Source organism: Nerophis lumbriciformis, linkage group LG21 (genome assembly GCF_033978685.3).
Source record: "Nerophis lumbriciformis linkage group LG21, RoL_Nlum_v2.1, whole genome shotgun sequence".
Lineage (NCBI taxonomy): Eukaryota > Metazoa > Chordata > Actinopteri > Syngnathiformes > Syngnathidae > Nerophis > Nerophis lumbriciformis.
The window spans coordinates 15,060,001-15,074,380 of NC_084568.2; the positions used below are offsets into that span (position 1 = coordinate 15,060,001).

The window sequence follows — 14,380 nt, forward strand, 5'->3', positions numbered from 1 at the left end:
CTTGATTGTAAAATATGTCGATCGAAAGGGGGTGAGACATTTATATGTTGTCAATATTCAGTGTTTTATCGTTCATAGAAAAATTTAAAATTCCAATAAGTTTTTTAAGGCGGTCTGTCATAACATTTTTAGCATTCAATCAGACATTATTGTGAGGTTTTGTATTAGTGTTCCTAAAAATATATATACCGGCCCCTAGACACATTTTTTTCTCTAAATGTGGCCCCCTAGTCAAAATAATTGCCCAGGCCTGGTCTAATATGTTGTATCCATTGATGAATTTCCTTTGTACTTGTAAAAAAAACAAAAAAAACATCTGATACTGATTAAAGAAGTCTTATGTGATATCTGTTGATGTACTTCTGTTGTAGTTGAAAAAAAATAATCGTCCAATACCGAGACCATATTCCTGGCCACTTGACCCAGAAGCTGAAATAAAACATGACTAATATTATTACGACAATTTGAACCAATACCGATACCTGTTTTAGTTGTTATATAAAATTAAAAACGTCCGATAGTGATTAAAGCAGGCCGATAGTCGCTGGATCCCTAGTACAGATAAGAGGAATGTAATTAGTGGCGGGTTATTTTTATTAAGCGTTACCTTCTTACAGTACACAGTTTTGCTTTTTGAACCATTCTATTTTCAGGGCTAATAAAAAGTGTGATGTGAAAAAGGAAAAGATGCTTGCTCTGGATGTGTTGTGGTCACTTCAGCACGTGTCTCAGCTGGTCCTGCAGGTTCTTGGAGTGCTCCACGCTGCAGGACAAGACGGCTGCTGTCACGGCGGACACTTGGAAGCACAAACAGGCAACTTACTTCTTCTGGATGGCCTCCTGCCTGTAGGACAAGAAGAGCTGTCACTTTGGGGCTGCTTTTATCACGCGGCGTGGGCGACAAGAAGACTTACTGGTACTGGAGATGTGTGGTGATGATGGACATCTTTCTGAGGCTCTGAAAGACAGGAGACTATTTTAGGAGCAGACAAACGCGGGAGTCCGTTGTCGTCGTCACGCTTACGTCTTCTGAATGGAAGATGGCGTCCTCCTGAATCACCATATTCCTGGCCGCTTGACCCAGAAGCTGAAAGAAAACATGACTCATTTTATTATAACAATTTGAATATTCACTAGGACGATTAAAAAAAACTATTTCCTTGAGGATCAATAAAGTCTATAAAAAGGTACTTCTTTTGTCCCCATGATACTAAACTGATATTAAGTTTGTATTACTCATCTTTAAAATTAACTATATGGATAACGCATGTTAGGCACATTTTTCTAAATAAAAAAAACTGAAAAAATATTATTTGTACACATACTTAAACATATTTGTAGACGATGACAGTAAAAAAAACCTATTATTTTGCAGGAGATGACACATACTAACAGAACAAACATTAGGAATTATTTTGTATGATGACTTAACACAAAAAACATCTAATTACTGATTGTTTTTAGTTCAAGACAAATACTAACAATTCTATTAAAAATTATTTTGTACATGACCCAAGAACAATATAAGCATTTTGTACACGGTGACATCACTAACAAAACAAAGTACTAAAAATGATTTTGTATATGATGACACATACTAACAAAACAAACGTATACTATACTAATTATTTTGTATAAGATGACATTACTAACAAAACAAACATCTTATTACTAATTATTTTAGTTGATGGCAAATAGTGAAAACATTATTTTGTACATGACACATACCAACAAAACAAGCACTATTGTATTTAAAAAATATTTTGTATATGATGACAAAACAGTGTTGTATTAAAATATTTTGTAAATGATGACATACTAACAAAAATATGAATTATTTTGGACATGACACATTACAAATATCCTTTTATTATTACAAATAATTTTGTATATGATGACAAATTACTAACAAAACAAACATTAGGATTTTTTTGTATATGACACATTAACAAAAACATTATTGTATTATTAATAACAATTATTTTGTACAGTATATGACACAATAACAAAACTTATTTAAAAATGTTTTGTATATTATAACATACCACTAACAAAACAAACCTTATCCTTATATTAGGAATTATTTTGTATATGATGACATAAAACAATTAATTATTTTGTGCATGATGACACATTACTAACACAACAAACATTGTAATAAGACATGATTTGTATATGATGACATTGCTAACAAAACAAACATTGCATTATTATTAGAAATTATTTTGTATATGACACATAAAAACATTGCAGTATTAAGAATAATTTTGTATATGATGACACATTACTAACAAAACAAGCATATTTAAAAATATCTTGTATATGATGACAAATACTAACAAAACAAACATTATCCTTATATTATTACAAATTATTTTGTATATGATGACACATTACTAACAAAACAAACATGATCCTTATATTAGGAATTATTTTGTGCATGATGACATACACTAACAAAACAATGAATTATTTTGTGCATGCGGACACATTACTAACAACAAAAATTGTATTACTAAGACATTTTCTGTATTTGGTGACATATTGCTAACAAAACAAACATATTACTAATTATTTTTAGTTGTAGTAGTTGTAGTGACAAATACTAAACACATTCTATTAAAAATTATTTTGTACATGACACATACCAACAAAACAAGCACTATTGTATTATTTACAAATATTTTGTATATCATGACACGTACTAACAAAACAAACATCCTTTTATTATTATGAGTTATTTTGTAAATGATGACACATTACTGACAAAACAAACAACATTAAAGTATTATTAAATTATTTTGTATACGATGACATATACTAACAAAACAAACATTATGGACTATTTTGTGCATTATGACAAATTACTAACAAAACAAACATTATTGTATTAAGACATTTTTTTGTATATGATGACATATTGCTAACTAAACAAATAATTTTATGAATGATTTTGTGCAAAATGACATTACTAACACAACAAACATTATTGCATTATTATTAAGACATTTTTTGTACATGACGACATATTGTATATGACACATTAACACAATGTAGTATTAATAAGACTTATTTTGTACATTACATGACACACTACTAACAAAACAAACATTGTATTATAATTTATAAGATTTATTTTGTACATGATGACACATTACTAACAAAACAAACATATTTAAAACATTTTGTATATGATGACGTATACTAACAAAACAAAAATGTTTACATTAAAAATATTTTGTATATAACGATGATACATACTGCTATGGCGTCCCACAATGCACCTACTGTGAACCTGTTTATGTATTTATTTTTTATCATGCTCTGTTTGTGTTGTGCTTGCTCGTTCCTCTTGTGTTATCTTTTAACCTGCCCATTGTACAGCACTTTGGCTACCCCTGTGGTAAATTTTAAATGTGCTTTATAAATAAAGTTGATTTAATTTGATTTGATACTAACAAAACAGTTATTTTGTACTCAATGACAACTAATTTTTGCATTATAATTACCCGTATTAGAAAATATTTTAGACTTAGACTTCCTTTTTATTGTCATTCAAATTTGAACTTTACAGCACAGATAAGAACGAAATTTCGTTACATAAGCTCATGGTAGTGCAGGATAAAAAAGCAATAAGGTGCATATATAAATAAATATATATATATATAATATATAAATATATATATAAAATAAATAAATATATATAAATAGATTACTGCACAGATAAATATATTGCACTTTTTCACATGCGTCCACGTTTATGGATGTATGTTATATTGTCTTTTTTTTGCACATCATGATGACACATTGCTAACAAAACAAACATCTTAATGTTATTACTAATTATTTTTAGTTGATGACAAATACTAAAAATATTATCACTATTGTATTATTTACAAATATTTTGTATATCATGACAAATACTAACAAAACAAACAATATCCTTACATCATTATGAATTATTTTGTGCATGATGACATTACTAACAACAAAAAATATTGTATTCATTTTAAGAGATTTTTGTATATGACGACATATTGCTAACAAAACAAACATTTGTATTAATTATTTTGTGCAAGATGACACATTACTAACACAAAAAACATTATTGTATTATAAAGAAATGTTTTGTATACGATGACATATTGCTAAATAACCAACAGTGCATTATAATTACTAGGAATTATTTTGTGTATGATGACACATTAACACAAACAATGTAGTATTAATAAGACTTAGTTTGTACATTACATGACACACTACTAACAAAAGAAGCATTGTCTTATAATTTATAAGAATTATTTTGTATATGACACATTACTAACAAAACATATTTAAAAATATTTTGTATATGATGACATATACTAACAAAACAAACATTATCCTTATAATATGAATTATTTTGTATATGATGACACATTACTAACAAAACAAACATTCTGAATTATTTTGTGCATGATGACACATTACTAATGCAACAAACATTATTGTATTATTACTCAGACATATTTTGTGTATGATGACATATTGATAACAAAACAAACATTGTATTATTATTTTTTAGGAATAATTTTGTATATGATTACACATTAACAAAAAAAATGTTTGTTTTGTTAGTGGGTCATCATCATTAATGTAGTAGTTGGGAATTATTTTGTAACTATACAAACATTGTATTATAATTTATAAGAATTATTTTGTACAGGACATTACTAACAAAACATATTTAAACATTTTGTATTTAATGACAAACATTTTACAAATTATTTTGTACATGACATTACTAAAAAAACAACCATTATTGTAGTATTATTAGGAGTTATTTTGTATATAATGACACATTACTAACAAAACAAACATTCTAAATTATTTTGTGCATGATGACACATTGCTAACACATTATTGTATTATTATTAAGACATATTGTGTATATGATGACATACTGCTAACAAAACAAACATTGTATTATTTTTTTTAGGAATTATTTTGAATATGATGACACTCACAAAAAAAAAGTTGGTTTTGTGTCATCATCAATGTAGTAAATAAATAAATAAATGATAAATGGGTTATACTTGTATAGCGCTTTTCTACCTTCAAGGTACTCAAAGCGCTTTGACAGTATAACCACATTCACCCATTCACACACACATTCACACACTGATGGCGGGAGCTGCCATGCAAGGCGCTAACCAGCAGCCATCAGGAGCAAGGGGTGAAGTGTCTTGCCCAAGGACACAACGGACGTGACTAGGATGGTAGAAGGTGGGGATTGAGCCCCAGTAACCAGCAACACTCCGATTGCTGGCATTATTATTTTGTAACAAAACAAACGTTGTATTATAATTTATACGAATTATTTTGTACATGACACATTACTAACAAAACATATTTAAACATGTTTTGTATTTAATGATGACATATACTAACAAAACAAATATTGTTATATTATTAAAAATACAATATATGATGACATATACTAACAGAACAGTTATATTATTATTACGAATTGTTTTGTACATGACAAATTACTAACCAAACAAACATTGCATTATTATTTTTTAGAAATTATTTTGTATATGATGACACATTCTAATTACTAATTATTTTTAGTTGATGACAAATAGTAAAAACAAACATTTTATTATTAAAAATTATTTTGTACATGATACATACAAGCACTATTGTATTATTTTAAAAATGTTTTGTATATGATGATGACACATACTAAGAAAACAAACGTTATATTATTATTAAAATATTTTGAATATGATGATGACATACTAACACAACAAACATCTTATTACGAATTATTTTGTACAGGATGACATTACTAACAAAACAACCATTATTGTATTATTATTAGGAGTTATTTTGTATATGATGACACATTACTAACAAAACAAACATTTTGAATGATTTTGTGCATGATGACACCATCATGAATAACACAACAAACATTATTTGTAATATTATAAAGACATATTTTGTATATGACATATTGCTAACAAAACAAACATTGCATAATTATTTTTATGGAATTATTTTGGATGTGATTGCATCACAACATTTTTGTCTTGTTTTGTTAGCATTGTGTCATCATCATTAATGTAGTAGTAGGGAATTATTATTTTGTAACAAAACAAATATTGTATTATAATTTATAATAATAATTTTGTACATGACACATTACTAACAAAACATTAAAAATATGTTGTATTTAATGACGACATATACTAACAAAACAAATGTGTTATATTATTATTAAAAATATGTATATGATGACATACAGTATGCTAACAAAACAAACAGTTATATTATAACGAATTGTTTTGTACATGACAAATTACTAACAAAACAAGCATTATTGCATTATTATTTTTTAGGAATTGTTTTGTATATGATGACACATTACTAACAAAACAAACATCTTATTTTTACTCATTATTTTCAGTTAATGACAAATAGTTAAAACAAACATTTTATTATTAAAAATGTACATGACAATAAATACCAACAAAACAAGCACTGTTGTATTATTTTAAAAATGATTTGTATATGATGATAACACATACTAACAAAACAAACGTTATATTGAAATATTTTGCATATGATGATGAAATATACTAACAAAACAAACATTATTATTACGACTTATTTTGTACATGATGACATACTGCTAACAAAACAAACATTGTATTATTACGGATCATTTTGTATATTATATATATATATATTATATAATTTGTACACATACTAACACTATGAATATTAATTACTTTCAGCAGTATATGATGACACACTGCTAACAAAACAAACATTGTATTATATTTTATAAGAATTATTTTGTATATGATGACTAACAGGAGTGAAAATGGACAATACATGTTTGATTGGGTGCTGTAAATATGACAAATATGCAAGAATACAAACAAAAGGTTGGGGTTTTACGTTACAGCGAACATTTTGATCAAACGCAAAACATACATCCATCTATTTGTTTTACCTCTTGGCTGCGGGAGATCTTCAGCACCTGACGCGTGAGAGCGATGACGTCCACGCTGCACGAAGCTACTTTGTCAGATAATAATCCTTTCACCGACTGACCGAACCGGGCCTGGGTCTCAGAGGACGCCATCTTACTTCCTGCTTCTTGCTTCCCGCCAGTGCCATCTTACTTCCCGCTTCCGGCTGCCGAACAACGGTAAGCCAGAAGGAACAAAACAGTATTAATAACAACAATACTTTTCAGCATCTGTACCAGACCTGGGAAAAATTAAGGCCCGGGGGCCACATGCAGCCCGTTAAGCTTTTCAATCTGGCCCGCCGGACATTCCCAAATAATGTTTTTAGATCTTTCAACTGTAGCTGCCATTGTGATGTGCAGGGATGTTTTCTAATGACCGTAAGTCTTGAACTATACAAAGTATTTCAATGGTTGGAATCTGCGCTTTTGCATGATATACTTGTTACTATGGTAATCTAATTAGTTACTATGGTAATCTAATTAGTTACTATGGTCATCTAATTAGTTACTATTAGAGAGGTCTATAAATGCCGATAAATGCTTTAAAATGTAATGTCGGAAATTATCGGTATCGTTTTGTTTTTTTATCGGTATCGTTTTTTTTGTGTTTTTTTTTAATTAAATCAACATAAAACACACACGATACACTTACAATTAGTGCACCAACCCAAAAAACCTCCCTCCCCCATTTACACTCATTCACACAAAAGGGTTGTTTCTTTCTGTTATTAATATTCTGGTTCCTACATTATATATCAATATATATCAATACAGTCTGCAAGGGATACAGTCTGTAAGCACACATGATTGTGCGTGCTGCTGGTCCACTAATAGTACTAACCTTTAACAGTTAATTTTACTCATTTTCATTAATTACTAGTTTCTATGTAACTGTTTTTATATTGTTTTACTTTCTTTTTTATTCAACAAAATGCTTTTAATTTATTTATCTTATTTGACTTTATTAATGTTTTTAAAAAGGACCGTATCTTCACCATACCTGGTTGTCCAAATTAGGCATAATAATGTGTTAATTCCACGACTGTATATATCGGTATCGGTAATTAAAGAGTTGGACAATATCGGAATATCTGCAAAAAGCCATTATCGGACATCCCTAGTTACTATGGTAATCTAAGTCACAGCAGCTCAGACAAGGCACCAAGCAGTGTGGGTGGGGAGCGTTTCCACAGAGTGTTTCCAGAGCGGCCAGCCTGAAATGTAGGTGTCAGGGAGGGAAGGAGATTTTTACATCAAAGTTCTAACGCTTATTGATGTATCAGATGTATCAGATTGTAGGTGGGAGGTTTTTTTTACCCTTCGCGTTCATATTTCGCAGTGTTAGTTGCATTTTTGTTGCGTTTCCCTTGATTGTGAAATATGTCGATCGAGAGGGGGTGTGACGTTCATATGTTGTCAATATTCAGTGTTTTATCGTCCATAGTTAATATTGTAAACCCCACTTTCTTTATTTTCATGTACATTCTGGCTGTCTCATTCAGTGTAAAAAAAGTAAAATTCCATTGTTTTTTAAGGCGGTCTGTCATAACGTTTTTAGCATTTAATCAGACATTCTTGTTAGGTTTTGTATTAGTGTCCCTAAAAATAGATATACCGGCCCCCAGACACATTATTTTCTCTAAATATGGCCCCCCGAGTCAAAATAATTGCCCAGGCCTGATCTGTACGATCAACATTATTCAAAAAATGTATCTTACTCCATATTTCATTACATGTTTAGTTTCTGTTATTGTTTTAAACACTTAAATGGTGCTTAAAAAAAAAAAAAAAAAAAGTTTATATACACAAACTTTCAACATACATAGAAAATATTTAAATAGTTAAAAAAATATTGTTCCTGAAAACAGCAGAACATTTGGCATAACAACATTAATACCATTTTAAAAATGAAACATATCTACACCAAATGAAAATACTGAGTCTGTTAGAAAAATAGTCGATACATAAAGGGAATATAATCAGCTTTGTGTACTTGAGTATTGGAGTATCATGAGCAGTGTGTATTACAAGGTATTTTGTAGTAGTGTGTATTCCTAATTATTTGATGATAGTGTAGTAGTGTATATTACTCAGTATTTTTGATAGTGTGTATTTCTAAGTCAGTGGTTCTTAACCTTGTTGGAGATAACGAACCCCACCAGTTTCATATGCGCATTCACCGAACCCTTCTTTAGTGAAAAATAAAATGTTTTTTTTTCAAATTCAAGACAAAGTTATATGTTTTTGGGAACACTTTAGTATGGGGAACATATTCTAAGTAACAAATACTTAATTTAGAGTTTTTTGGATACTAGGAGAACATATTCTAAGTAACAAAGACTTAATTTAGAGTTATTTGGTTAGGGTTAGAGGGTTAGGGCCAGGGTTAGAGGGTTAGGGTTATAATAAGGCCATGCCGAATAAGGCATTAATAAGTACTTAATAATGACTAGCTAAGAGCCAATATGTTACTAATTTGCATGTTAATAAGCAACTAATTAATGGTGAATATGTTCCCCATAATAAAGTGTTACCATGTTTTTTTACTTGTGCACAAAATGAACCGTGCATGAACATCACCTTGTTCAAAGAACAAAACCAACATAAACTCACAACAAATTACACACCTGCAAATCAGTCTGACTTCTGCTGTTGCCGTATCCGTAATACGCCAATAGGGAGAAGTTTTTATTTACACAATGAGTCGGGTGTGTTTTGACCTCCGCCGAACCCCTGAGCCCGATTCACCGAACCCATAGGGTTCGATCGAACCCAGGTTAAGAACCACTGTGCTAAGTATTTGATGATAGTGTAGTAGCGTGTATTACTGAGTATTTGTGATAGTGTGTATTACTAAGTATGATTCCCGAGCGTGGCCACCACTGCTGCTCACTGCTCCCCTCACCTCCCAGGGGGTGGAACAAAGGGATGGGTCAAATGCAGAGGGTAATTTCACCACACCTAGTGTGTGTGTGTGTGTGACTATCAGTGGTACTTTAGCTTTAACTTTAGTCGTATAAACAAGCTGTTTTTTCACTAGCTTACAGCTACTCTTGTTGCCAACTCTTAGCCTCGGGCACAGAAAGGTAACATGAAGACGCCCCCTGACGAGGTCTCCGACTGCCAAAACTATCACAACGTCTCCCTTTTTTCAAATGCCGGAACCCAACAGTAACAAAAAATACACATGAAGAGAACAATGCACATAAAAGTCTCATTCTAGAACTTTGGGGTAGACAGCCCGCCGTCCACAGAAACGTAGGGATTATTCTTAATAATGAAGTGGTCTGCACCAAATTAAAAAAATCACGTAACGCACATGAATTTGTACATTTTACAGTCTGTTTTAAAGTTATTTAGTCGTGTAAACAAGCTGTTTACACGACTACTTTACATTATTCTGGCCCCGATGGAACCAGAATAATGTAATAATGGGCATTTGATGTGTAGTAGTTTGTATTTGATGTGGAGTAGTGTGTATTTCATGTAATAATGGATATTTGATGTGTAGCAGTGTGTACTTGATGTAATAATGGGTATTTGATGTGTAGTTGTGTATATTTGAAGTATAGTAGTGTGTATTTAATGTGTAGTAGTGTGTATTTTTAATGTAAAAATGGATATTTGATGTGCAGAAGTGTGTATTTGTTGTGTAGCAGTGTGTATTTGATGTAATAATGGAATTTTTTTTTATGTGTAGAAGTGTGTATTTGTTGGGTAGCAGTGTGAATTTGTTGTGTAGCGGTGTGTATTTGTTGTGTAGCAGTGTGTATTTGATGTAATAATGGATATTTTAAAGTGTAGAAGTGTGTATTTGTTGTGCAGCAGTGTGTATTTGTTGTGTAGCAGTGTGTATTTGATGTAATAATGGATATTTGATATGTAGCAGTGTGTATTTGTTGTGTAGCAGTGTGTATTTGATGTAATAATGGATATTTGATATGTAGCAGTGTGTATTTGTTGTGTAGCAGTGTGTATTTCATGTAATAATGGATATTTGACAAGTAGTAGTGTGAATATGTTGTGTAGCAGTGTGTATTTGATGTAATAATGGATATTGATGTGTAGAAGCGTGTATTTGATGTGTAACAGTGTATATTTGATGTAATAATGGATATTTGATGTGTAGAGGTGTGTATTTGATGTGTAGCAGTTTGTATTTGATGTAATAATGGATATTTGATGTGTAGCAGTGTGTATTTGATGTAATAATGGATATTTGATGTGTAGAAGTGTGTATTTGTTGTGTAGCAGTGTGTATTTGATGTAATAATGGATATTTGATGTGTAGAAGTGTGTATTTGATGTAATAATGGATATTTGTTGTGTAGCAGTGTGTATTTGATTTAATAATGGATATTTCGTGTGTGCAGAAGTGTGTATTTGTTGTGTAGCAGTGTGTATTTGATTTAATAATGGATATTTGGTGTGCAGAAGTGTATATTTGTTGTGTAGCAGTGTGTATTTGTTGTGTAGCAGTGTGTATTTGATGTAATAATGGATATTTGATGTGTAGAAGTGTGTATTTGTTGTGTAGCAGTGTGTATTTGATGTAATAATGGATATTTAATGTGTAGAAGTGTGTATTTGATGTAATAATGGATATTTGTTGTGTAGCAGTGTGTATTTGATTTAATAATGGATATTTGGTGTGCAGAAGTGTGTATTTGTTGTGTAGCAGTGTGTATTTGATTTAATAATGGATATTTGGTGTGCAGAAGTGTATATTTGTTGTGTAGCAGTGTGTATTTGTTGTGTAGCAGTGTGTATTTGATGTAATAATGGATATTTGATGTGTAGAAGTGTGTATTTGATGTAATAATGGATATTTGTTGTGTAGCAGTGTGTATTTGATGTAATAATGGATATTTGATGTGCATAAGTGTGTATTTGTTGTGTAGCAGTGTGTATTTGATGTAATAATGGATATTTGACATGTAGCAGTGTGAATTTGTTGTGTAGCAGTGTGTATTTGATGTAATAATGGATATTGATGTGTAGAAGCGTGTATTTGATGTGTAACAGTGTATATTTGATGTAATAATGGATATTTGATGTGTAGAGGTGTGTATTTGATGTAATAATGGATATTTTATGTGTAGCAGTGTGTATTTGATGTAATAATGGATATTTGATGTGTAGAAGTGTGTATTTGTTGTGTAGCATTGTGTATTTTATGTAATAATGGATATTTGATGTGTAGAAGTGTGTATTTGATGTAATAATGGATATTTGTTGTGTAGCAGTGTGTATTTGATTTAATAATGGATATTTGGTGTGCAGAAGTGTGTATTTGTTGTGTAGCAGTGTGTATTTGATTTAATAATGGATATTTGGTGTGCAGAAGTGTATATTTGTTGTGTAGCAGTGTGTATTTGATGTAATAATGGATATTTGACATGTAGCAGTGTGAATTTGTTGTGTAGCAGTGTGTATTTGATGTAATAATGGATATTGATGTGTAGAAGCGTGTATTTGATGTGTAACAGTGTATATTTGATGTAATAATGGATATTTGATGTGTAGAGGTGTGTATTTGATGTGTAGCAGTTTGTATTTGATGTAATAATGGATATTTTATGTGTAGCAGTGTGTATTTGATGTAATAATGGATATTTGATGTGTAGAAGTGTGTATTTGTTGTGTAGCATTGTGTATTTTATGTAATAATGGATATTTGATGTGTAGAAGTGTGTATTTGATGTAATAATGGATATTTGTTGTGTAGCAGTGTGTATTTGATTTAATAATGGATATTTGGTGTGCAGAAGTGTGTATTTGTTGTGTAGCAGTGTGTATTTGATTTAATAATGGATATTTGGTGTGCAGAAGTGTATATTTGTTGTGTAGCAGTGTGTATTTGTTGTGTAGCAGTGTGTATTTGATGTAATAATGGATATTTGACGTGTAGAAGTGTGTATTTGTTGGGTAGCAGTGTGAATTTGTTGTGTAGCGGTGTGTATTTGTTGTGTAGCAGTGTATATTTGTTGTGTAGCAGTGTGTATTTGATGTAATAATGGATATTTTAAAGTGTAGAAGTGTGTATTTGTTGTGCAGCAGTGTGTATTTGTTGTGTAGCAGTGTGTATTTGATGTAATAATGGATATTTGATATGTAGCAGTGTGTATTTGTTGTGTAGCAGTGTGTATTTGATGTAATAATGGATATTTGATATGTAGCAGTGTGTATTTGTTGTGTAGCAGTGTGTATTTCATGTAATAATGGATATTTGACAAGTAGTAGTGTGCATATGTTGTGTAGCAGTGTGTATTTGATGTAATAATGGATATTTGATGTTTAGAAGTGTGTATTTGTTGTGTAGCAGTGTGTATTTGATGTAATAATGGATATTGATGTGTAGAAGCGTGTATTTGATGTGTAACAGTGTATATTTGATGTAATAATGGATATTTGATGTGTAGAGGTGTGTATTTGATGTTTAGCAGTTTGTATTTGATGTAATAATGGATATTTGATGTGTAGCAGTGTGTATTTGATGTAATAATGGATATTTGATGTGTAGAAGTGTGTATTTGTTGTGTAGCAGTGTGTATTTGATGTAATAATGGATATTTGAAGTGTAGAAGTGTGTATTTGATGTAATAATGGATATTTGTTGTGTAGCAGTGTGTATTTGATTTAATAATGGATATTTCGTGTGTGCAGAAGTGTGTATTTGTTGTGTAGCAGTGTGTATTTGATTTAATAATGGATATTTGGTGTGCAGAAGTGTATATTTGTTGTGTAGCAGTGTGTATTTGTTGTGTAGCAGTGTGTATTTGATGTAATAATGGATATTTGATGTGTAGAAGTGTGTATTTGTTGTGTAGCAGTGTGTATTTGATGTAATAATGGATATTTAATGTGTAGAAGTGTGTATTTGATGTAATAATGGATATTTGTTGTGTAGCAGTGTGTATTTGATTTAATAATGGATATTTGGTGTGCAGAAGTGTGTATTTGTTGTGTAGCAGTGTGTATTTGATTTAATAATGGATATTTGGTGTGCAGAAGTGTATATTTGTTGTGTAGCAGTGTGTATTTGTTGTGTAGCAGTGTGTATTTGATGTAATAATGGATATTTGATGTGTAGAAGTGTGTATTTTATGTAATAATGGATATTTGTTGTGTAGCAGTGTGTATTTGATGTAATAATGGATATTTGATGTGCATAAGTGTGTATTTGTTGTGTAGCAGTGTGTATTTGATGTAATAATGGATATTTGACATGTAGCAGTGTGAATTTGTTGTGTAGCAGTGTGTATTTGATGTAATAATGGATATTTGATGTGTAGCAGTGTGAATTTGTTGTGTAGCAGTGTGTATTTGAATAATGGATATTTGATGTGTAGA

General features: G+C 30.6%; 1 protein-coding gene across 1 annotated transcript; it reads right to left on the bottom strand.

Moving 5' to 3' along the window:
* Positions 1–576: 576 nt before the first annotated feature.
* borcs7 (BLOC-1 related complex subunit 7) lies at positions 577–7,191 on the bottom strand. The gene is made up of 5 exons (XM_061982881.1): positions 7,007–7,191; positions 1,025–1,087; positions 915–958; positions 824–844; positions 577–763 (listed from the first exon to the last, which is right to left on the bottom strand). The coding sequence occupies exons 1-5, from the start codon at positions 7,136–7,138 to the stop codon at positions 712–714; spliced, it is 312 nt and encodes a 103-aa protein (XP_061838865.1). The 5' UTR covers positions 7,139–7,191; the 3' UTR covers positions 577–711.
* Positions 7,192–14,380: the final 7,189 nt, after the last annotated feature.